The following is a 25,409-nucleotide window of genomic DNA, read 5'->3' as shown; positions in this document are numbered from 1 at the left end:
ATGATGTATCTCTTGAGGGAGCAGTATTTAGAAGGAAAGTGTAAGGGAAGGTGCTTTAAAGTGTATTTACAATTTTGCAGTTAAATTTGAGAAAACCGCTCTAAATGTTTGTTATGTGATCCTATTCACACAGCATACCAAAAAATAAATATATTTTTAAAATATCTATGTTGTAGGTGTTTTGTTGCAGCAGGCAACATGGCTGATTCCAGGTTTTTCTCAGCACCTTCACAGTGATCTGTCCTTATAGAAAGAACTGAAATTTGAGGATTGTGTTTCTCTCGTTAACTTCATTAATATGCAATGCAAACCCCTCACCCCTCACAGCCCCTCCTAATTTTACAAAAGAAGAAGAAATAAGTAGGAATTGTAACCCTTACGAAGCTAAGAAACCCTAACCAAAATAAAAGCAATTTAAACAGCAAGAAACAAGTTACAATTTTTTTTAAGCTTATGCTATGTGAATTGGAACAGGTAACAAATATAAAATAGTTGTTATCCCATGGCTGCAAAAGTGGAAATACACTTTAATAAGCTGGAGGTTTCCTACGTTTTGTGGGCAGTCATTGGTCCTGTATCCTATCTGCTGGCTACCACTTTCTATAGGTGCTCTGATTTAATATATTGTACTGATAGCCCTTTAATATCCCATTCTGCAAATACTGGTTGCCCGTCTACTGGTTCCTGTTTGGCTGACTGCCCTCTGGCTTGTCCCTCTGCCTGTATTCAGACTGAGCTCTTCTAGTAGATTCCCTTTGGTACAATGGTTGATTTCCCTATTCTGCTGTCAATATGATTTAGTACAGGGGGTAGGCAGTGACACAGCATTTCTTAGGCTTGAATTACATAGCTGTGTGTACATGCACCGTACATGGTAATGCACATGTATAGACATGTGCGGGCCCATATAGATTCCCTCTGCCTTTTACACAAAACTGCAGCACAGTACCAGAGCCGTAGCTAGCTCTTTTTGTGCCCAAGGCAAGAACAGAAAATTGTAACCCCCAACAGACGTGTGCGGTATGCAACGTCATGCGCCCTGCCTCCATGATGGCGGCGCGCACACATGCGCAGAGTGCGCTGGTGGCCAAATCCAAAAAAGCATAAAAATGTGTTTCGTTTGACGAAACTAATGAAAACTTTTTTAGTTTCCGTTCATTTAGTCCAAAACAAATTTGTAGTGTTCTCAGCTGTGCCTGAGGCGTGTGCCTCACTCGCCCCATGGTAGCTACAGCCCTGCACAGTACATGTGAACCAGCCTAATCATTGTGACATCCGTGTCTGCACCGTTTTTTCCTCCCTCTTGCGATGGAAGGTAAAAACTGCAATAACTGGAACTCATGTCTGTCTATGGGGAATCAGATGTAAGCTGATGTCAGGGGAGTCCCGAGGCCAGGTGTCACCCGGAGCGGTTACCGGGTGACTCCCCGCCGTGACGTCATTGCGCGCGTGTAGCGATCTTATTGATACCTGCCAGCGGCCATCTTGTTGATGGACGCCGGCAGAGAGAGGAGGGGACAGTCACCCGGCGGGATAAGGTATGCTGCTGGGTCCCCTCCTCCCTCTCAAAACTGTCGGCCGCTCGGTCCATGACCGAGTGCCTGACTTTTCAGAGGGGGGCGACTTCCAATGGTGTCACTCGGGTGTGGGCCACACCCCCCGTGTGATGCCACTGGCTGATGTGTCCGTGTACAACAGATTACCGAACAGAGCATGTTCGGCTGACCAAAGTGCACCCCAAGGCAGCCGATGTATGGCTGAAATCAGCCGTACTGAGCCATAGTGAATAGCCGGCAGCTCAGCAGCTTTGTGAATAACCCTTTAAAACTTTGAAGCAGCATCCATTGTAAACGATTTCATCAGCATTTGACATAGCTTATCCTTAAACCTTTTTTTTTTTTCAATATGACTTTAAGCTTTAAAAATGAAGGAGAGAAGCTGATTGGTTACTATGGACAACTGCTCAAGTTTCGATAAATTCCCCTCACACTGTACTAACATTTTTGTTTTTTAACATACACTGATTTGGTAATTTACAGTAAACACCAAACACACGTAACTACCTGTAAAACAACTTACTAAAAATAAGCACATAACCTGTTCAACGTGTATGTCAGGGACGGAGGAATGAGCTGCAGAATGCTGTCTTGGTGGGGGGCTGATTCGGGGAAAAAGTCAACTCAGCAAAATAAAATGAGGATGTGCATTCTTTAATACACAACTAAGGTTTTGGTACAAAATACATACATTAAACTTTGTCCTGCATATGGATGAACATAACCACGACTTCATTCTCACAAAGTGAACATTCTCTACCCTCTTAGATGGGCCATTCTGTCCTAGAAACAAATGACCAGCAGCATGATGACTGAAGAGGCTGCCTGTCTGTCCCTATGGAATCACTGCTTCTGTAGACAAACACAGAGAGGGGAATTTATCAAAGCTGGAGCACACAGACTCTGGAGCAGCTGTATATGGCAACCAAACAGCTTCTCTCTTTCATTTTTAAAGCTTAACAGAACAAACTGAAGAAAGAAGCTGATTGGCTGCCATTGGCAACTGCTCCCAATTCTGTCTGCTCAGTTTTGATCAATTCCCCCCAGTGAGAAGTCGCTCTGTCGCTGGCCCAAATGCTGCACCATCTCAGTACGGTGGGAGTGATATCCTACTGGCTCACCCACAGAGGAAGCAGTTCCATATGGACAAATAGGCAGCCTCACTCCTGAGCGTTTTGTCACGTTTCCTAAAGCAATGCAGCACTTAAAGAAGAACTCTGGGCATGTAACAAATTAACTCTTGCTGTGGGGCTACCCCAGCGGTGCAAGGGTTAAGTGCTCGTTTTATCTAGCGAGCCAAAATAAAGAAGAAATACCTGGCTGCTAGACCGGTCCCTGCAGTCACTTCTCCCCAGTGCTCCAGTGGTCTGAGGATCATTAACGTCATCACATCTAATACAGGTCTGTTAGATGTGGAGACGCTGAGGGATATACCACAGCTGGAATGGAGGGTGAGAGAGGTGAGCAGTCACCCCTAGACCAAAACGAGCACTGCAAGGGTTAATTTTTCAAAATCGTGGAGCTCTTCTTTAAGCTCTCCATAACCTTACAATCTGATTGTACAATCTGCTTTAAATCTATCAACAAATATGTAGTGTAGGGACCGGCCTGATTGAATACAAGTTGATTGCATAGATTAGGTAGGTCCTAATATTACATAGTTTTAGTAGATCTAAAGTCGATTGGACAGAAATTGAAGAATCAGATTGTAATGTGTATGCTGAGCCTAAGGCCTCATTCACACGGGTAACGGCCGGCCCATGCAGCTCTGTGCTGCGTGCACGGCCGTATCGGGCAGCTCCCGGGAAGGACAGGTCCTGCGTGTAATTATACGCAGCAGCCAGTCCTTCTCTATGGGAGTACGGCCACATACTCCCATAGGGAAGAACAGGCTGCTGCATGCAAATCATCATGAGGGCTTAAGGTGGCCATACACCTTACAATCTGACCGTGCAACCTTTGTACAATCAACTTTAGATCTACCAAATCTAAGTAATATTAGGACCGACTTAATCTATGCAATTAACTTGTATCTAATCAGGGTGGCAAAAGGGCCACCCACTGACCAAAATTCATACAGCATATAGCTGGCTTTAGGCCTCATTCACACAAGAAAAAGCCGGCACGTACAGCTCCGTGCTGCGTGCACAGCCGTATCGGGCAGCTCCCGGGAAGGACAGGTGCTGCATGTGATTAGTACACAGCCCCCGTCCTTCTCTATGGGAGTACGCGGCCGTACGCCGCCCTATGCTCACCCCAAGTGCAGGTGCGCGGGTGTCCCGGCTCAAACCGGATCCATCGTGTCAGCGTACGAGTACGGACACCCGCACAGGGTGGGTGAGCGTAGGGCGTTCCTAATATTACATAGATTTGGTAGATCTAAAGTTGATTGTACAAAGGTTGCACGGTCAGATTGTAAGGTGTATGGCCACCTTAAGCCCTCATTCAGACGTGTAAGGGCCGGCCCCTACAGCTCCGTGCTGCGTGCACGACCTTATCGGGCAGTTCCCGGGAAGGACAGGTGCTGCGTGTGATTTGTACGCAGCAGTCTGTCCTTCTCTATGGGTGTACACGGCCGTACAAGATCCATCCTTTCTGCGTCCACCAGTACGGACGTGCAGGTCGGGTGAGCGTAGGGCGGCGTACGGCTGCGTACTCCCCTAGAGAAGGAAGGGGGCTGCATACAATCACACGCAGCACCTGTCCTTCCCGGGACTGCCCGATACGGCCCTGCACGCAGCACGGACCTGTACATGCCGGCTTTTTCTCGTGTGAATGAGGCCATAGGCTCACCACACACGTTACAATGTTATTATACAATTTCTGTACAATCAGCTTTAGATGTACCAAATCTATGTAATATTAGAACCGACCTAATCTTTGCAATCAACTTGTATCCAAACAGGCCGGTCCCTGCAAAAATATGTGTTGGTAGATCTAGAGCAGATCTTTAGTATGTGAGGTAAAACTGGGTGACTTGTTGAATTTGGCATGTTCTCTCATGATGTGATTGCTTTGCATAGATGTGAGGATGTACACGATCAGGGATGTACATTTAGCGCTGGCACACATTGAGTCACATCCTCGTCCACTGAACACTCCTTATTCACAGGCAGCTCATACACTGCAGCATCCTCACCACTTCTCCCCATTGGTCACCCAGAGACTTGCCTCCAGTGACGTCATGTGTGACATCAATCAGGTGGATGAAGCTAGAGGCAAACGGTGAGCAGTTACACATACCGAGGAAGACTGTGCGAGCATCCCCCTCCAGAACTCTGCCATGGCACACTGCGGAGAAGAGCACAGGTACTAAGGGGGCAAGGGAAAGGGATGGAAGGCAGAAATGAGAGACACTTCACATCTCATCTCTTCTTTTTTTTTTTTTTATAACCTTGTTAAATTCAAATCTGTCATAGATCAAGCCTGCAAATGGCATTTTGTACAGTGAATGTCATGATGTACATATGCAACAGGTTGATTAAGGCAGGGGGCTGATCTGTCATGGTGGATGAGTGCAGACACTGACAGATGCTGCTTGGTTCACAAGTAGATGGAGGGGATGAAGGTTTCCTAGAACACAGCAGGAGCACAGGGGAGGGGAAGCTGGACACATTCATACATTCATGAATCATTTAATTATGCCTTTCCCCATCTGATTTCCTTATTCTGTCCTATCTGTATTCTGATGCAAGCAGAGGACTGTGTTAGCAGTGTAGATCCTGTATAATGTACCATAGCACCAGTCATAGGCAGATCTTTGGAATACCCCAGGGCCATGTCTGTGTGCGTCATTGTAGAAGAGGAGGTATAGAGGGGGTGTGTGAGGTTTGGCAGTCACTGGATGGTTGGTTCACATTCCTTGCATAAGGGAAACATATAGGGGCTCAATTGTATCTTTCTTCAAGATTGAAAGGGAGATCTGTGTGACCTGAATTAAGATATATGCAGGGGTGGGCAACTCTGGCCCTCCAGCTGTGTTTTAACTGTAAATCCCAGCATGATTCTGCCTCTGAGAGTCATGCCTGTAACGTTCAGTGCTGCAATGCCTCATGGGACTTGTAGTTCCACAATAGCTAGAAGGCTGGAGTTACCCACCCCTAGGCTAGAGCAATCATGGGTTCCTGAGCTGTACTACATAAAATGAGCCCCAATTATCTTCACTTAGCTGAGCTCTTCTACTGATCTATTGTGGTGTTATATTCCTTGCTCTGGAACAGCCTTTCTCAACCAGCGTGCCCTGGTACCCTGGTGTGCCTTCTGGCTTCTTCAGCGATGCCTCAACATTTTGTGGTAGTGGGACTGTGATGTAAAGGGCGGAATGAAAACTAAGGTGAAGGGGGCTTCTGATGTGAAGGGGGGTCTTCCGATTTGAAAGGGGGGCTACTGATGTGAAAGGCAGGCTCCTGATGTAAAGCGGGAACTATGATGTGAAATGGGGGGACTCTGCTATGAAAGAGGGGCTTCTCATGTGAAAGGCAGACTCCTGATGTAAAGGGGGAACTATGATGTGAACGTTGGGCTTCTGATGTAAAATGGGGGCTCCTGATGTAAAGGGGGACCTGTGATTTGAAAATGGGACTTCTGACGTGAAAGGGGGGCTCTTTATGTGAAAGGGGGACTCTGATATGAAAGAGGGGCTCCTGATGTAAAAGGGGGAGGCTCTAAAATAAAAGAGGGGCTTCTGATGTAAAAGGGGGGGCTTTGATATGAAAGAGGGGCTTCTGATGTGAAGGGGGGCTCCTTATGTGAAAGGGTGGACTCTGATATGAAAGAGGGTCTCCTAATGTAAAAGGGGGGACTCTAAAATAAAAGAGGGGCTCCTGATGTAAAAGGGGGAGGCTCTAAAATAAAAGAGGGGCTTCTGATGTAAAAAGGGGGGCACTGATATGAAAGAGGGGCTTCTGATATGAAGGGGGGCTACTGAAGCAAAGGGGGGGCAGATGTGAAGGGGTGGGGAAATCTTAACTTGAAGGGGGCTTCAATGTGAAGGGGGAAACCCTCTTTTTTGTGTATTTTTGCATGCAGTCCCCCCTAAAATCAATGACATCCTAGACTGGAGTGTCTCAAGATTTTGCATACTTTTAAAGGGTGCCGTGACTGAAAAAAGGTTGAGAAACGCTGTTCTGGAAATTTGTGTTCTTCAGTGACAGGATATGAAATTAAAATCAGTAAACAATATTTGTCAATAATAATGATACAGGTTTTGTCTGCATTTAAGTATCAAGCTGTTTATATTAAATCTATTTGAAATATTATTGAAATATTAAACTGCAAATGGCGGTATTCTGCCAAATAGTGGGATATGCTTAATATGTGGCGCATCTCTATATAGCTTGATACCAGCCTGCTCATCCAGTGTTATACACAATATAGTATCGTTTGTAAAGTTGTTCTTATAAAATCACACTATCACACTAGCAGTAAGTAGACTGTCATATGCTTGTGGGTAGTTTAGGCGTGTTATGGTGATGTGTCTTGAAAAGTGTGAGCTGTTTGGGAAGTTTTACTTGAAAAACGACATTTTCCGTTGGCCCACCCATGTGGTAAGCTAAGGACAAGGTCACAATTAGCAAGAGGGAGTCTAGGTGGACAGTGCCAAGGCAGACTTGCAGCACAGACCTGTATTCATTTTGTCATTATTTTTGTCAGCTTCGGTATTACACTTTTTTTTGTAGATAAGAGGATGCTATGTGAAATATATTCTATGTGCTGAAGTTATTGCATATGCTATCACTGGGGTTGGCAACCTTGGCACTCCAGCTATAATTAAATTACAACTCCCATCATGTCTCTGCCTTTGGAGGTCATGACTGTAAGAATCCTGCAATGCCTCATGGGATTTGTAGTTCCACCACAGCTGTAGTGTCAGGGTTGCCTACCCCTGTGCTTATTAGCATTGTAATAGGAATACATACTAGAGTTGTTTTTGATAATGGATAATTTCGATCAAGGCTTACTTGAAAAGATCCCTTTTATGTAGTGAGTGCTGCCTTCTGTCTGCCCATCACTTTCATCAACTTTCTGGATTTCCAATCTGCTTTGTGTCTCTTTCCCTGCTGCCTTATGTGATACAATCTCAATTTCTCAAAAAAACATATCCCATCATACATTGCTTCCAGCAAGCAATGATAATGTTACATTGTTCAGACGTTAAGTTCAGAAGTCCAGAAGGCAACCTCTGTGCGAGTTGTGCTACAAGTAAGTGCATATTCACAGGGCTGAGTGAAATTGTGTCAGTGCATTGAGGAAGTACATCCTGTGGGCGTCTTCAATAAGTACGCTTACAAACTTCTAGATCAATATGGTTATTAGGAGTGGGATAGAACTTCTGGAAATTCAATATAGAAATACCTATTTATTTCTAGTTTTTGACCATAGATACCATTTAAAGCAGGGGTAGGCAAATTCTGGCACTCCAGCTGCGGTGAAACTACAAATCCCATCCGGCCCTTTTCCTTTAGGAGTCATGCCTATGGCTGCCACAGCCTTGCAATGCCTCATGTGACTTGTAGTTTCACAGCAGCTACATGGCTGGAGTTTGCCTACCTCTGGTTTAAAGCCTGTGTAGCAATCTCATGCTCTGTAAATCACAGCTGAGAAGGGTTGTTAATTGAGCGCCGCACCTCAGAAGAAATACAATCCTTTTTTTTTTTTTTCTTGCTTGGCTACCTGGAATGTTCCTGCCTAGCATACTGGACCAGTTTAGCGAGGAACATTCTTTCAGCATTGCTATAGAAATACAGTGATTTCTCAACTTTGTTTTAGAGCTGCTTTGTTCTAAGACTTTGTACCGTGGTCATTGTGTAGAAAAATGGGCAAGGTGGCTGGGTGCCCAATAACAGGGGCAGAGCCCTTTTGTAAGATGGATGCACCCGGTAATGTTTTGTAAGATTAACAATACTCAGCAATCACTATGTAAGGTGTAGGTAACCTCAGTTACTGGCAAATTGAGCTGATGTGACAAATCAGTCCTGATACAAAATCTGCTTGTGTGTGGCCAGCATTGTCATCATGCACGTCATTGCATCAATCTGGCTATAAAGAAACAATGATTTGTGCTTACAGAGCAGAGCAAGTCCACACAGGTGTAATACTGCATTCAGCACACCGAGAGACGAAGTAAACAAAGTATGTGTGAATGGGACATTGCTACGTGGAGTATGTCTCTACTGGTTTATGGGATGGGCCGGCCACTGCCTTAGTGAGGACAATGAAAGTAAGGAATAAAGGTATGGATGGGAAGATATTAGTACATGTGGGTCAGGAACTTCTAAGGTCACTAAGGAGAATCTAAAAGTGGTCTTCTCTGTCAATCTGCATGAAGACATTCCTGACATGTCACAATAGACAGTAACAGTGTCATTGAAAAAAAAACCTTTTATCATTAAAAAGCTGTCATTGATCTCAAGCTGTGACTTTGCCTGGTCTGATGTAATCAGTCTGCTGCAGGTAGGAAGAAGCATTTCCTCCATCTCTTCTTCCCCAGAGACCAGACTGTACATTGTAACTTTATAACAAGTCACAAGAGGTAAGAGGTTACAGTAAGGGGCTGATCTGTGTCAACATAACTAAAAGCTGCACAGGCAGCACGATTTATATGTATCCTCTGTGAGCTGGCATGCCCCCGTCAGTGAAGTAGATGCTAACTCCAGCTAATGTCTGAACAAAGATGGCACTGGCTTTCTGCAGAGAAAAGCAAATTAAGGCATTGCCAGGGGTAAACTGTGATCTCTGGGTCAAGTATTAAATACCTGTAAGTGTTTGAGCATGCAGGCACAGGTAAGTGTTTGAGTATGCAGTATGTAAGTGTTTTTTATGAAACATGAATCTTAAAAGGCACTCAGAGAAAAAATATGATTTTATAAGACTGGTCGATGATTGGTGGGATGTTTAAAGAACAACCCCGGGTAAAAATGTTATTAACCCTTGCAGTGGGGCTACCCACGCAGTGCAAGGGTTAAGTGCTCATTTTTGCCTAGGGTCAAAAATAATAAAATGATACTCACCCGATCCCCTGAGCCGGGTGGTTGTCACAGTGATCCCTCCAGCCTGTCACCTCTGCTCCAGCGATGGTATGTCCCACAGCGTCCTCACATCCTATGCACGGTGTGTAGAATGTGATGATTCAGGGACCTTAGACCAATGCAGTGGAGGGGGAGAGAGGCTACAGGGACCGGTCTAAAAGCCATCTCCAAGGACTGGGTGGGTTTATCGGTATTTTAGTCCCTAGGCAAAAAAGCACTTAACCCTTGCAGTGCAGGGGGGAAGGGTTAATCAAACCTGGAGCTCTGCTTTAAGCTGTAAATGCAGCAGAAACCCTCCAGAGAGCTTTTGGGCATGCTGAAATATTTCAGCCACTTAGTCCCATTTAGCTCCTGTAAATAGCCGTGGCTCAGTTGGTGTCTATGAGGCACACATGCATGTACAATATCAGTGTACCAGTGTGTGTGTTTGTGTGAGTATCAGTGGGAAAATAGCTTTTGTCAGTTGTGGTTTCTCCTAATGAATGATATCTACTGGCAGACTTTCTGGATTAGGATCAATATAGCAGATTTGTGACACTGCTAACGATATTGCTACTCTTCTGCTGTATAACGACAACAGCTCTGTGCGGGCGGATTTAATCCAGTTTAAATGTTATAGAACAAAATCAAAATTTGAAGAAGTGCCAAATAAATGTCCTAATGACATTACTAAAATCCTGTTAGGAAACTGAGTTACTGACCTATTCTCAGAAAGATCTTGTCATTTATATACAAGTAAACCGCAGACGTTGACACAATACATTTCCATTTTTCCAAAGTCATGTGACCTTACAATTTCATTATACTGATTGCAACTATGATGTGCCAATAACTGTGATTTCTCATCTAAAAGATTATGCAAACACCAGTATGCTTACATCAAAATATACTGAGAAGGCCATTACCTACCATAGCAGTAAAGGAGTAATGTGATCTGCGCATGCGCCCGCCCCAAGATGCTTTGCAGCCGCCTGAGAATTTTAACATTTTCGGACGGGAGCGCGCGGGGAAGACACAGGTAAGTATTAACCCTTTTCAAAGTGGATAGAAGGGGAAATCCTCCGCACACCTTGCAGCAATCCAGGCCTATGTAGACAATGGTGCTTGTAGTGATGAACACGGATGGCACCGTGCAGACACAATGTAGGAAAAGGAATCACCAGCACTCAGTAGAATAATACAACATGTCCATTTATTGGACATAGACGTCACACAATCACAAGAGCCAACGTTTCGAGACCACGCAGGGTCTCTTCATCAGGGCATAAAGAGTGACCTCTTTTTCAAAGTTGTTGTTTGTTTTTGTTTTTACACTTTTTGCATATATCTACTGCTTGCTAGCAGTAAATATATGCAGAAAAAAACAAAACAGCGGCTTTAATTATCCTTTAAAGTACATTGAACTGGAACATTGAACAAATTGCTTATTTCTAGTAAATATTGTAAAAGCTCTTCAGTGCTGCCCCTGTTCCCCATTGTATCCTCCCATCCATCACGAGTAAACTACATCTCCTGTACTGCAATGGTTAGATGGAATTCTGAGGCTGAGAAGATAACAAACAAGGATATTGCCTTGAAAACGTATTATGAAAATGTGGAACCTTGACACTTTGGACACTACTCAAGGGAAAATGGATGCCTTATTCTGACTTGTCCAAGTTATGTATCACACTTCTAACTGCTCACTGAGCAATGATAAAATAAACTTTAGGAAGGAGAAATCTCAATGGCTGCTTTCATTTTCTGCACCATGTTCCCCATTATTCTGCCTGTGTTCTAGACAATACACAACTTATGTACATTTGAAATTGCACAGCTGTCTCCTTTTTAGCTGCATGCAACCATGGGTTGACCTTGAAGTGAGCACATATTTTGATGAACACAAGCTCAGTTTGTCTGAACTGTGTGAGAAGCTCCACACATAAAAATGAGAGTGGAGAAATGTTTGATAAGGTAGCCTTGGTAAGATTTTAGCCAATCTTAGACATTAGGTAGACTTCAGCCATAGACACAAGCAAGTGTATGGGCTAGTGTGATTGTTTTAACATGCATGCTTGGAAACGTCATGACTGCATGTTGATGCATTTAAACTTGAAACTGGTCTAAACTTGAGTCAAAATGATATTAAAGTCAAAAGGTTTTTAAGCCATTTCAAATGCTGTAAATCACTTACAATGGATGCTGCTTGTTGATATGTAAAACTTTTAGCTTCCTGCAAAATCAACTGGTCCCCTGAGCATTGTTCCTAACTTCCTGTTTTAGGATGGCTCCTTGCCCTTGCAGGGTCCTATTGAGCCACTGTGGAACAGTGCGTTCAGAGATCATTTGGTCAGCAGGTGCTTGTGCTCCATAGATATTAGATTGTTTTTTGGCCAAAAATGTAATTAATCGGTAGACTGCACATACAGTATACATGAGATTGATGCCCAGACATGGCCTTATACTGAGAGGCTTGTATTTGCATAGTTGTAAAAAAAAACTGACACTATTTGTGTAGCAGCAGGTGCTTGTGCTCCATAGATATTAGATTGTTTTTTGGCCAAAAATGTAATTAATCGGTAGACTGCACATACAGTAAACATGAGATTGATGCCCAGAAATGGCCTTATACTGAGAGGTTTGTATTTGCATAGTTGTAAAAAAAACCTGACACTATGGGGTTGAAGTACTAAATGCAAATAAGCTGTTTGCTTTGCAAGGGAATTTTCCCCTAGCTTACAGTAATGCATGTGATTAAGTATTCTTTGCAAAGTGATCCACATTCACTAAGCCAAGGGAAAATTCCCGTTCATGGTGAACAGCCTATTTGTCCTTCGTAAATCAACCCCTATAGCCTTAAACTGGATAAGTGTTTGTGTGTGTAGAGCGTACTTTTAGGTGCATTTAGGGGGAAATGGATTGCTTTCTAATAGGGATGCACCGATACGGTTTTTTCGGTATCGAGAACAAGTACCGTTATTTGTTTTACGATACTTGCCAATACCGATACCAGAAGTCCCATTAAGGAAGCCGGGCGGCATGTAATGACTCGCCACCTGGCTTTCTGATTAGCTGTGAAGCTGGGCCGCATCTAATGACTCGCCGCCCGGCTTCCCACTTAGCCGGGAAGCCGTCCCCATACTCCCTCGTCACCAGATGACAGGGAAGCATGGAGCCGTCTTTCTGGCCAATCAGGAAGGTGGGGGGCGGCTAATGACTTGCCTCCGATGCCTAGCCCGATACTTCCGATATCAGGAAGCCGGGCAGCAGGTCATTACACGCTGCCCGGCTTCCTGATTGGCCAGAAGCCAGCTCCATGCTCCCTCGTCACCAAGTGACAAGGGAGCATGGAGCCGGCTTCCCTGCCAATCAGGAAGACCTACCTACCAGCCCCCTAGATTCCTGATTGGCCAAGAAACCAGCTCCACGCTTTATGATGACAAGGGAGCATGGAGCCAGCTTCCCAGGCAATCAAGCCGGGCAGCATGTAATGACTTTACGCACGGCTTCCTGATTAGCCAGGAAGCCATCTCCATGCTCCCTCGTCACCAGGTGATGAGGAAACATGGTGCCAGCTTTGTGGCCAATCAGGAAGGCGGGGAGCTGGTAATGACTTGCTGCTTGGCTTCCTGTTTGGCGAGCTACCCGACCAATCAGAAAGCTGGTGTGCAAGTCATTACACGCCGCCCAGCTTTCTGATTGGGCAGGAAGTTGGCTCCATGATCCCTCATCACCAAGTGACAAGGGAACATGGAGCCGATGTCCCTGCCAATCAGGAAGCCGGGTGGTGAGTCGTTACCTGCCCCCTGGCTTCCGGATTGGCCAGGAAGCCAGCTCCATGCTCCCTGGTGACGAGGGAGCATGGAGCCAGCTTCCCAGCCAATCAGGAAGATGGGTGGCGAGTCATTACCTGCCCCCTAGATTCCTGATTGGCCAAGAAACCAGCTCCACGCCAGGAAGCTGGGCAGCGTGTAATGGCTCACCGCCCAGCTTCCTGCTACCAGAAATTCCGATATCGGGATAGGCATCGGGAGCATTTGGGCAAGTACGCGTACAAATACTCGGTATCGGCACTGATACTAGTATCGGTATCGGTGCATCCCTACTTTCTAAGCTCCAATCATAATGTTTGCTATGCATTTACAATGTGCTTATCTTGCCATTACCATTACACACATTTACATCATGTGCTTAGAGGAATAAAAGCAAAAACACAGTAATAAAGGACATGCTACATTTATTTAAAAAAATACAATGCATGGCTAAGCAACTATCAGAACAAGTTAACACTGTCCCTTGTGATTGGAATTGAAATTCAGAACGGGAAAACCCTGGTAAACAAGACTTTAATAGCTAAGAAGATTCTTCTGTCTTTGGGAAATGGGAACACTATGATACAATGGGGTGCAAATAGGCAGAATACCAATCAGGAAGTTTCCTAACACAGCAAGCTTGTAAAAGGGAAGAATGCATAAAGAAGAGAGAGTTGTTCAGAGAAGTAATGGTTTTCACTGCTTTGTGTTATGAGGAGGGTGTGTACTTGTGGTTTTTAACTCCCGAGTCTTGATTGGCTTTCTACTGGGGGTGTGAGAAATAGCTTGCACTGATAGGTAGAGAGCATGCCTCCTTCTTACAGTGTTGAACATTGCATTAAACTAAAGCTGGAACTTTTTGTGCTTTACAGTCACTTAACTCTTTAATAGAAAACTGAGTTCGCCTAGCATTTTCATTTTATTGCACTCTATTCCCAACCGCTACTCCATGAACTTTGTCTGATAGCAAGTGGCTATGGCCTTCACTGTTTGAAAACAAAAACTGATGCAAGGGTGATTGTAGTTTATTTACCTGTTAATGTCACAGATAATAAAGTACAAGATGTGTGTTCTAAGTGGAAAAAAAAGTAATGAGACCAGAGAGAGTAACAACATGTACAGGCTGTAGATTTGTTTTTGTATCATCAGTAATCCTAAATGTAACAAAAAAAAGCTAGGCAAAATAGTTCCTTTTTAGCAACTTTGTAGTTGTGGATACAAAGTAAATAACTTTGCTTGTTTGTAATGGTGAAATTCTATCTAGTGTAAGCATATATATCTTTGTTGTGAATTAATATTGCAGTAATAACTAGGAAATACAGGGAAATAAACAAAAGGGGGAAAGAAAGCATGTAGTATAACAGCTATTTTCAACCAGCGTGTCGTGCCAAATTTCTGCTAAAGGGAGGCACTCTGATGTGAAGGGGGCTTCTGATGTGGAGAGAGACTCTCATATGAAGGTGGCTCCTGATGGGAAGGGGGAAGATTCTCATGTGAAGGGAGCTCCTGATGGGAAGGGGGAAGACTCTCATGTGAAGGGGGCTCCTGATGGGAAGGGGGAAGACTCTCATGTGATGGGGGCTCCTGATGGGAAGGGGAAAGACTCTCATATGAAGGGGTTTCCTGATGGGAAGGGAGAACACTCTCATGTGAAGGGGGCTCCTGATGAGAAGGGGGAAGACTCTCATGTGAAGGTAGCTCCTGATGGGAAGGGGGAAGACTCTCATGTGAAGGGGGCTGCTGATGGGAAAGGGAAAGACTCTCATATGAAGGGGTCTCCTGATGGGAAGGGGGAACACTCTCATGTGAAGGGGGCTCCACATGGGAAGGGGAAAGTCTCTCATATGAAGGTGGCTCCTGAAGGGAAGGGAGGAACACTCTCATGTGAAGGGGGAAACTCCATGTCGCTTTTTTTTTCTTTAAATCAGGGGTTCCCCATTAAAAATCATACCAATTCATGCCAATAAAATTCAAGGATAGGTTTGGTATTGATTTGAAGGGAGGGGACCACATGCCGTTTTTTACATGTACTTTTTTTACATTTTAAAGGTGCCGTGACTGAGAAAAGGTTAAAGGAGAACAATGAGAACAATGAGGCAAGTGAAAATCACTCACCTCATAGTTCTAGCCGACGTGTGACAATGAAACTGTCACAGGTCGGCTCAATAGATCGGGAAGTGAGGCTCCCTGCAGGGATTCCCCCCCTCCGATCCTGCAGCGCTAACTGGCGGAACGGACAGGGGAGGGGGCGGGTACAGCTGGCTCTGCCTCTCGATAGGCAGAGCCAGCTGTCACTCACGCAGCTGGGTGGATCCAGACAGTAATGTCGGGATCCGTCTCGGCTGCGGCGTCTCAGTATACCGCTCGCTACCGCTCGCGTTATACTGAGCTTTGGGTGACGGGAGGACGCTAGTTTATGTCCTCCGTTACTCTTAGGAGAACTATGGGGAAAAGCCCTGACACCATAGTTCTCCTTTAAGAACGCTGTACTATAAGCATACCTTTGGCTCAGACAGGGAATGTTGGAATTAAAGCAAGGAGACAAGAAGGTATCTGTGTTGCCTAAAGTAAAAAATCCAGATGATGGTCTGAATGGTGAGGCATCTGCCCTCCAGACCCTGCTGATCTTGGTCGGTCGCCATCTCTGGATGTCCTCATTGCTCTGTGCTCTTAGTTCCTTTCAACTTGATACATAACTTCAAATCCAGAAATGTATTATGTTGAATCTGCTCATTTTATAAAATTACAAATTTGACATGAATTTTCTCTATAAACAAGTAATAAACATGTGGTGAACCAAATAACATTAAATAATACGATATAAAGGACCCTGCCCTTACCCTATATTTCTTAAACTATATGTAGTGGGATTTTGTATCATTCTATAAGGGGAAAAGCATTAATTTCTGCTTTTCATCTATAGTGTTTCTGTTTTTGTGTCTCCCTTGCATAATAAGGGCCTCTTTACATGAAAGTTGTTGAATCTTTTCATTTAAAAGATACCTAAAGTATAGTTCCAGTGAGTACATATTTTGAATGATCATTTTAGCATTTAAAATTCTGATGTGAGTGTAAAAATGCTTACATACTCACTGTATCATAACTACATTGCATTTAATATACAGATGTGTAGATATCATTTCTAATGGTTCAACTTATTTTTGATTGTATTGACTCTCCCCTCACCCACAATTTAGTAAGCTTTCCCTCTCGCCACCTTGGCAGTAAAAGGTAGATTGAGACAGGTTTTTATTTTTCACAGATTATTCTTTAAGGCCCCATTCACACACAAATTGGCCAGCACGTACAGCTCCGTGCTGCGTGCGGGGCCGTACCAAGTAGCTGCCGGGAGGGACAGGTGCATGCGTGTGATTAGTACGCAGCCCCCGTCCTTCTCTATGGGGCTACACGGCCGTACGTCCCCCTACGCTCACCTCAATTGCAGGTCCGTAGGGGTGCGGGTTTTCTGGCCGGGACGCATACAGGATCCATTCCGGTGACGTATGAATACGCTCACCCGCACACCTACGGACCTGAAATTGAGGTGAGCGTACGGTCGTGTAGCCCCAAAGAGTAGGACGGGGGCTGCGTACTAATCACACGCAGCACCTGTCCTTCCCGGCAGCTACTTGGTACGGCCCCGCACGCAGCACGGAGCTGTACGTGCCGGCCGATTTGTGTGTGAATGGGGCCTAAAAGTCAACTTTTAGATTGTAAGCCCTCACGGGCAGGGCCCTCCTTACCATCTTGTCTTGAATTGTATTGTGATTGTAATGTCTTCCTTATATTGTAAAGCGCTGCGCAAACTGTTGGCGCTATATAAATCCTGTATAATAATAATAATAATAATAACTGATCATAGACAAATAAGCAGTTATGTGCACAGGTTCCACAGACTGACCTGCAATTATCATTTACAGCAAATCTATACTTTGCCCATTCAGGGCAAAGCAACAGACTCACTTTAATCCCCCTCATTCCCAGTAGCACCCCCACCTTGCCTTGGAGCCCCCACTACTGCTGGAAGCTATAGGAGATTCCCAATACTTCCAGGTAAGAAGGAGTATGTAAGTCAATCTGTGTGTCAGCATTGGGCCAAGAAGCTCTGTCACACGGGGAGTCCATATGCCTGTGTATAGCTAACCATACACGTTTAGATTTCTCTTGTTCAGCTTGCAGGCTGAATGAGAGACAATCACTCAATTTCCCAATCCAAGCTCAGCAGTATGTATGGTGGAATCCCCTCTGCAGCCACGTCACCCTCGTCACCCTCGGCTGTTTGAATACCCAAACAGTGACTGCATCTGACAGGACACAATCACTGTTCATCCGAGAATTTTCCATTTTTTCAATTGACTCTTATCTTCTTTTATTTTTTCTTACTAGGAAAAGATTACTTTAATGGCCAAAAGTCATAGAAAAGAACACAACGTCCATAATGGTTTATAGCTGAAAATAAAGGAAGGTCACAGTGAGCTTGCAGTGCACGGCTGCCAACGGTTTTCACTTAAAGGAGAACTATGGGGTCAGTGTTTTTCCCCATAATTCTCCTTAGGGTAACGGGAGGACACAAACTAGCGTCCTCCCGTTACCCTAAGCTCAGTATACCGCGAGATACAGCTCGCGGTATACTGAGACGCCGCACCTGGAGCGGATCCCGACGTAGATGACGGGATCCGCCCAGCTGCGTGAGTGACAGCTGGCTCTGCCTATCTAGAGGCAGAGCCAGCTGTACCCGCCCCCTCCCCCGTCCGTTCCGCCAGTCAGCGCTGGCAGATCGGAGCGGGGAGAGGGGAATCCAGCCCCTCCCCCTGTCACGATCGAGAGGTGAGGGAACCCGGTATGTGTTCCCTCACCTCCCGATCTACTGAGCCGACCTGTGACTGTCTCATTGTCACAGGTCGGCTTAGAACTATGAGGTGAGTGGAAATCAATCACTCATAGTTCTCCTTTAAGCTCACCATACACGTTACAATGTGATTGTCAAATTTCCTTTACATTTATCAACAACTATATAGTACAATTGCCTGCCTGATTGATTGCATACAAGTTGAAGGGATGGGTAGGCCTCCTGTTACATAGTTTTGGTAAATCTAAAGTAAATGTGAATGGTCAGATTGCAATGTGTATGGTGACCCTTACTTGTAGTAGAAACTGTCACAGTCATTGTGGTGCCCCTAGCCTTTTTGTTGCCTTAGGCAGGTGGTGGTGCACCCCATTCTCTGCACATGGTGCACGTCCTACCCAGCTCCTGGCAACCAGTGATGGACAAGGCACAAGGCTTGAAAACCTTCTACCACCGGAAGCAGTTGTGAGTCACGTACTCTGATCACACGGTATCATTTCCATTTCAGCTGTGCTGTAATAGTGTGTAACATACTAGTAACAAACCGGAAACTGTGTCCCAGCTTCCAGCTACATGTTATTTATTATTGTCACACAAGCACGATGTGTCACGTATCTAGAATCACCCGACTCCCACCACCCCCCACATCCTTCTCCCCCGCATCGGTGACGTCGTCTGCTTGGAATGTCTAATGAGTCATTCGGAAGAGCCGCGGCGAATCAGAATGGGGGAGTGTTATGTGCAGCCAATCAAAAAGTACACCCCTTGACGTGTGTCGCATAAGGGGGCAGAGTTTTGTGCACAGGTCCTGTGACAGCGTTTGTACTATATATAACACGCGACTATAGGCGCCTTGTAATAGCGATTGGCGGGTTAGTAGTTCAGTGACTTGTAGACATGTCTCCTCCAGCACCTGGATCCCTAAAGCATGAAGTCAGAAGGATAGAAGACTGTGATCCCCGTACTGGGTAAGTCAGCTATGACTACTGTCATCTCACAGGTTTGCTCTCCATTCCTGACATATATATATAGATATATGTATCTATAGCTATATAGATATCTATATCTATATAGATATCTATATATCTATATAATGAGGCATCATATCTGATATCCTGTATACAGAGTGAGGGAAGAGGGGGTAGCTGTCGCTGTTACTTAGGGGTCTAGGAGTGTTTTCAACTATAGGATTTATCCAACTTTCACCCAGGAGGCACACTTTTTCCACACAAGATTCAATTGGAAAAATGGGTGAATCCAGGTAAGAACTGAGTGAATCTTGTGTGAAAACTTTATGAATTGACCCCTTAATGCATTGCGGCCGGCTCAGTTTGTTGTGGGGCGGGAGGGGGCGTGGCGGTGCATTGAAGTGAATGTGCTTGCAGCATTTTTTCTGACCGGACCGCAGGTTCCTGTGCGGGCCGATCGCATTGCGGCCATTCACTTCAATGCACCGCCACACCCCCTCCCGCCCCACAACCAACTGAGCTGGCCGCATTGCGATCCAGTGGGTTTCGGCCACAGTGCTGCATGCTCTATTTTTTGCGTTTGCAGTGGAAACAGAACGCAGGCAATGTTTTGCCACGCGTTATCACACTGCGGGCAGGGGGGGGGCGTGGCTGCGGTGCCATTTACTTCAATGCACCGCCACGCCCCCCTCCCGCCCCAGAACGAAGGGGGCAGTTTTGTGAGCGATTGCGGTGCGTTCCAGCAGGTCCCGCTCTGGAACGCAACGCAATTGGTGTGAACAAACCCTTAAACTGGTTAGGAATTTGAAAATGTGTTCTGAGAAAACTTGTTCTACTCCAAGAAAACTGCTGTGACTTTTTATAGACACACTGAAAGGGGTGAACCTGAAAAAAAGATAAAAAAGCTTGTAAGTTCAGCAGAGTATAGAGAGTGACAGAGAGATGAGCTCATCACTGTCCTGCTTCTCCTTGAAGGCCCATTCACACTTTTCAGGGCATACACAAAACCTCCCCGCATTCTGTTGTGGGAGGGGGCATGGTGATGGTACCTCAGACACGCCTCCCGCCTACAGTGTGATCGCCCGCACCAGGACACGGGGTACAGCAATGCCCTGCGTTAGTGCAGGCATGATTTTTTGCGATAGCACTGTACATTGACATGAATGGCACTGCCACTCTCCCTCCCACCCCAGAATGCGGGGAGGGTTTTTGTATGCGATCCAATGTGAACCATGTCCTGAACACACTCGATAGCGTGAACGGGCCCCTAAGGGTTTCATGACTATACCATTCTCCTTTAGTCAGTTGACCCTGAAATTAAGGTAGTTACAAGAGGTTCTAGGGGCATAACCATTCATGTTTGAGGGACACACTCCTTCACACCTAGGCGTACCGGGAATGTGCATCATGCATTGATTTCAATGGGTGCTGCATGCACAACAAACGCAAGAAATTATCTCATATAGCAGATTCTTCTACAGGCATCCTGTGTTTTTTCCTGTGCATTTGTGCGCGATTAAAGCACATGAATGTGCGCGAAAATGCACGTTTCCCAAGCTATGTTTGGGGTGCCATTAAAAAGTATCGCCAGCGAGTTGCACATTTTTTATGCTTTCTGTGAACGCGCATCAAAGAGCTGACTAAGCACATGTTTGGAGCATGTTCACAGAACTCCTAGGTGTGAACAGGGACTTACTGTCCAGTCACAGGTTGTGGCTGGTCCAAGATGACCTGGGCTCAGAGGAAGTAGGTTGAATGACGCTGGTAATTAGATAGAGGACATCTAGTGGTAGACAAATCTCTGGGTTGAGGGTGAATATTGCAGCAAAAGGTGGTTTTGTTAGAAGAAGTGGTTTCAATGATGTTCCATGACAGGCTGAGGGCATCAAGTCGTGGAAAGTAAGTACCAAAGGGGAGAGCTCTGAAAAGAAGTTAAATATTGCAGCAAAAGCTGATGTTTTATTTTATTTTTAATGGGCTGGGGTTTTTTTAACCTTATTTTTAACTGAAGGTTTGCTTTAACTACCTCCCGGCCAGCCGCTGTGTATACACGGCCTGCCGGGAGCTTCTTGGATGTAACTGGGCGTGTATACACGTCCTGTTTGGGATCTAAACACCTGGTCTTCAAGCAGTTAAAGTACATCTAAGGTCTTCATGTGTGCAAATCATATTATAAATACAACAGCTCAACCTTCTGCAGTGTAAATTCATACCATGCATATATCATGCATATTTAACTTGCCTCCATAGTTTTTGCAATACACCACTCTGACACTTCTCAATAGAGCTGCCACCACCTAAGTCTGGATTGTATGGAGGGCCAGTAAAGGTGAGCCCAGGTTTGGACCAAACTCAGCCTGAACCTGAGCTCCTCCAAACCCGGAATGAGCTGCTCCCGAACATGGAAGGAAGCTCCTTCTGCGATGCCCAATCAGCTGCAGGCAGGGAATTCCCCACCTTCAGCTTGGTGCAGTGACATCACTGATCTTATATGGCTACATGTCTGCATTTGGTAAGTTACATTCACCTAATATAGCGATGTGGTCATAGAAAGTAAATGATGCGAGCACAAGCATCCCACTCCTTTGTTTACATGCAGCTACTGGTTGAGGAATGCCTAGCCCTCAGCTGATTAGGTGGAAGTGGCCATGGAACTTCCTTATTTGGAGGAGCTCAGGTACATCAGTCTGACACACCCATCTGCTAAGTCAGAGCATCATCAAAAGGGTGTTTTCATTAAACAGGCAACCTGAAGTGTACACAACAGCAAACACGTAAATGTCCTTGTGCATTTGTACAGATTGTCCCAGCAATCCCAGTGGATCAAAGGTGATTGTGCCTAGAGCTAGCTTTAGTTATGTACTTGTTTATCTATAAGCTGAACTTATATTATTTTTCCTGGGGGTAGATAGTCCTAGATTTACTACACATTATCCTTTTACATTTTTTAATACCTGGAACAAATTGCAGAAAAAAAAATCTTTTATTGGCAAGTTATTTTAGGTTCTTAGCATAATTGGATTCGTTTAAACAATATCATAATCAATTCCCATATTTTAATAAATAACACAGTGCTAGTATTTGAAACGTCCCTGTCTATTTATTCTAAGTATAATTTTGGTGTTGGATTACTTTTTTTTTTCTCATATAAATTTTTATTGAGAAATATAAAGAATTAAAAAAACAGGAAGAAAAGATCATACACAATGCAAATGTGCAAAGGTAGAATCCAATATTGATCAGTTTAAGGTGCCCATACACTGCTCGATTCTCGTACGAGAATCGCGGGAAATCCAGCGATCGTACGAGAATCGAGCAGTGTGAACGAAGACGTGCGACTGTTTCTACTGTACGGTCGCACGTCTTTTGTCAAACCAGCATGCTCGAAAACCCGCCGAGAATCGTACGACTGTCAGCGGGTTTCTAGCCTGCTCGTCCGATAGCTGCGGAATGGGCCGGTGTGCGCACGCGCACACTGCCCGTTCTGCATTGCGGTCATCGGAAGCCCGCCCCTCAGCGGGGCGGGCTTTCGATGATCGCAAGTACGATCTGCCCGTCCAAGGTGGGCAGATCGTACAAGCTTTCAATAAGCATACGACCATCGCAAGACAAAAGTCTTGCGATGGTCGTAAGGTGTATGGGCACCTTTAGTCATCAGGACAAGGACAAAAACGGTTTAAAAATGTATAGTAGAGCTAGAATATATAAGCTCATAGCATTTATTAACACCCCTTGGACACACTGGACCAGAAGGTATGTGTGATCCAAAAAATGCAAAAGAAGCAGGCCGGGGGTGTATATGAAGTCCTATAGTGGAAGAGCCAAAAGGAAGGCTGGCAATTAACGCATTCAGTAGAAGGTCCAGAGAGTAGGTGGTAAAGGAGGAGGAAAGAAGGGACAAGGAAAAAAAGGAGAGGAATAGGATGAGAGAAGGGTCTGGTTGTGGAGAAGGCGATAACTGGGGGCAGCGTATCTAGGTTGGGTTACTTTTTAACAATAAAAACACCGATCCCCATGTTTTTAGAAATACCACAATTCTAGTATTTGAAACTGTCAAAAATTGCTTGGTCATTGTTATGTGCACTCCAAATTTTGCTATGTTATTGTTTTTAATGTTGTGTTTGGGTAATGGGATATTTACCTTTTACCCATTTCAAAGGCGATTTCATATTCTGCAAAAATACTTCTCTGTTATTACTGTTATATTTCATCTTATCTAAAAGATAGATTATCTTCTTCCTCATGTTACTCATTCAGGTCTATATTTGGGTATATTGACTGGCCATAAATGACTCGGTGAGCCAGTGAATTGACCACAGATGAGTTTAATCAGTGATGTATGCTCAGTATTAGGCCTTGGCATATCGTCCACGCCTTTTATTTCTCAAGGTTGTGAAATGAAAACTAACTTACAGAGGAGATTGCGACACAACAACAGTGTACACATTATCCAAGTTCACTTCTTTCAAATCAAGCTCTTCCTGTTTTTCTAGTCCTTTCAAGACGGGTAAGGGGTCTGTTTATAAACAATTTGCAGAGCCATTCATCCTGTGAATCTCTGTGGACGTTCATGCGGTGCGAGTAGGGGGCAAACACGAACATTTGGAGAATACCACAATATGGCCACTAGATGGAGCTGAGGAACATAGGCAATAAGTTTCTATGTTCCTTAGAACTTATTAGATAATATTTTCTAATGATTAAAGGGGGTCTAATCAATTTTTTGTTTTCAACCCCAGTGATGAGGAAAAATTGAAGGAGCAGGATGGAACACTTTTCTTGTTTCTTATATGAACAAATGAAATTCTAACCGTGAGTGTGATTTTCATTTGGTAAAATCGTACATATGGCAGTGCTCATGTGTGAGGTGCAAAAGAAACCTGCTTATTACATCTGAAATTCCATTCAAGTAGCAGGTCTGGCCAAAATGTTTAGGACTTTTGAACGAAATTAGTTGACTCAATGACGGCAAGTTTGAATGCTCAAACAAAATTCAAACAGTGCATGGACAGCTTAAGGCCTGGTTCACACCTGGGCGTTATACAGCGCGTTCCTACGTGCTGTAAAACGCTCAACATGTGAAAACCAATAATTGCCTATGGGCACGGTTCCCACCTGGGCATTTTACAGCGCGTAGGAACGCGCTGTAAAACGCCCTACGACCCAAAGAAGTACAGGAGCTTCTTTGGGTCGTATTTGTCGCGTGTATCCATTGGGTACAGCCGGATAGCCCTCGGAAACGCGCATTTGTCGCGCGTTTCTTTTACCGCAAATCCGTACGCCCAGGTGTGAACCCAGCCTAACTGAAACTTCTGATTTCCTTATCTATGCTTTGAATGCCCTAACATTGTGAAGTTGTCACAGTCCAAATATTGCTGTTGAATTGTCATGTAACATTGGCAGGCACATTTTATAATGATCACATTTCATTTGTTTGTCTGGCAGTAAACAGTAAAACATTGACGGTACAATCCCTTTCTGTAATCTGTGTGACGTCTCTCCATACAGCCGGGTTATCTACAAATAATAACTGGTGGTAGGCTCCATTCATATATAGTGTTTGCATTTCCCTGCGCTGTCTTCCGCACGCAAATGCTAAAATCTTTCATCTGTACGGATTGCACGCGTTAGCGGCTATAGTAATATCCGGCAAAGAATTACGCTTGCACTATTTTGCATGCCGCAAAAGTCACAATAAAGTGCATTGTTTTTTATGTTTAGTGCTGCTGTGTGAATGAAGCCTCATGGTTTTACACTTCACCGCTGGGTCACCTTATACTTTATATATGGCTTTCATATTGCTAGTTTACAGACCTCTTAACATAGTTTTATTTGTACAAACATATTAACACAAGTAAACACTGCTACTTATAGCACAATCATAGTATCATTGTGCTTGTGTCACAGCATCACTGGAGGGGGGACAGATGTATAAGTGCATCCAGCTTAGGATAGAAAGATTGGGGTTACAATACAGCTAGGTGCACTCAGAGCAGATCTGTTTATTAAAAAGCCACGTGGTGTCATGTGCTGTGTCACATGGTCACCTTCATTTGACTTAATGAATGAAACTCCATAGCTGAGGTAACGGGGCTGTAACCATATGCACACCACCTGACTGCTGAGACAAGTGACATACGTCAAAGATCCCAGCATTGTACTTTGTAAACAATGCAGAAAAATTAAAGCTGTAGTTTGTGATTATATATATATATATATAT

At 44.6% G+C, this 25,409-nt stretch overlaps 1 protein-coding gene across 1 annotated transcript in view; it reads left to right on the top strand.

Moving 5' to 3' along the window:
• The first annotated feature begins 15,910 nt into the window (after nucleotides 1-15,910).
• The window catches only part of PNP (purine nucleoside phosphorylase), a 19,665-nt gene continuing 10,166 nt past the window's right edge, over nucleotides 15,911-25,409 (top strand). The window contains exons 1-2 of the mRNA XM_018558200.1: nucleotides 15,911-15,923; nucleotides 19,101-19,188. Of these exons, the coding sequence (XP_018413702.1) occupies nucleotides 19,118-19,188 (71 nt within the window). The 5' untranslated portion in view covers nucleotides 15,911-15,923; nucleotides 19,101-19,117. The remainder of the gene's footprint in view (nucleotides 15,924-19,100; nucleotides 19,189-25,409) is intronic.

The sequence above is a fragment of the Nanorana parkeri genome, unplaced genomic scaffold, assembly GCF_000935625.1.
Source record: "Nanorana parkeri isolate BGI_ZX_2015 unplaced genomic scaffold, ASM93562v1 scaffold325, whole genome shotgun sequence".
Lineage (NCBI taxonomy): Eukaryota > Metazoa > Chordata > Amphibia > Anura > Dicroglossidae > Nanorana > Nanorana parkeri.
Note: the sequence above shows the minus strand (reverse complement) of the source record. Positions and strands in the feature narration are given on the sequence as shown.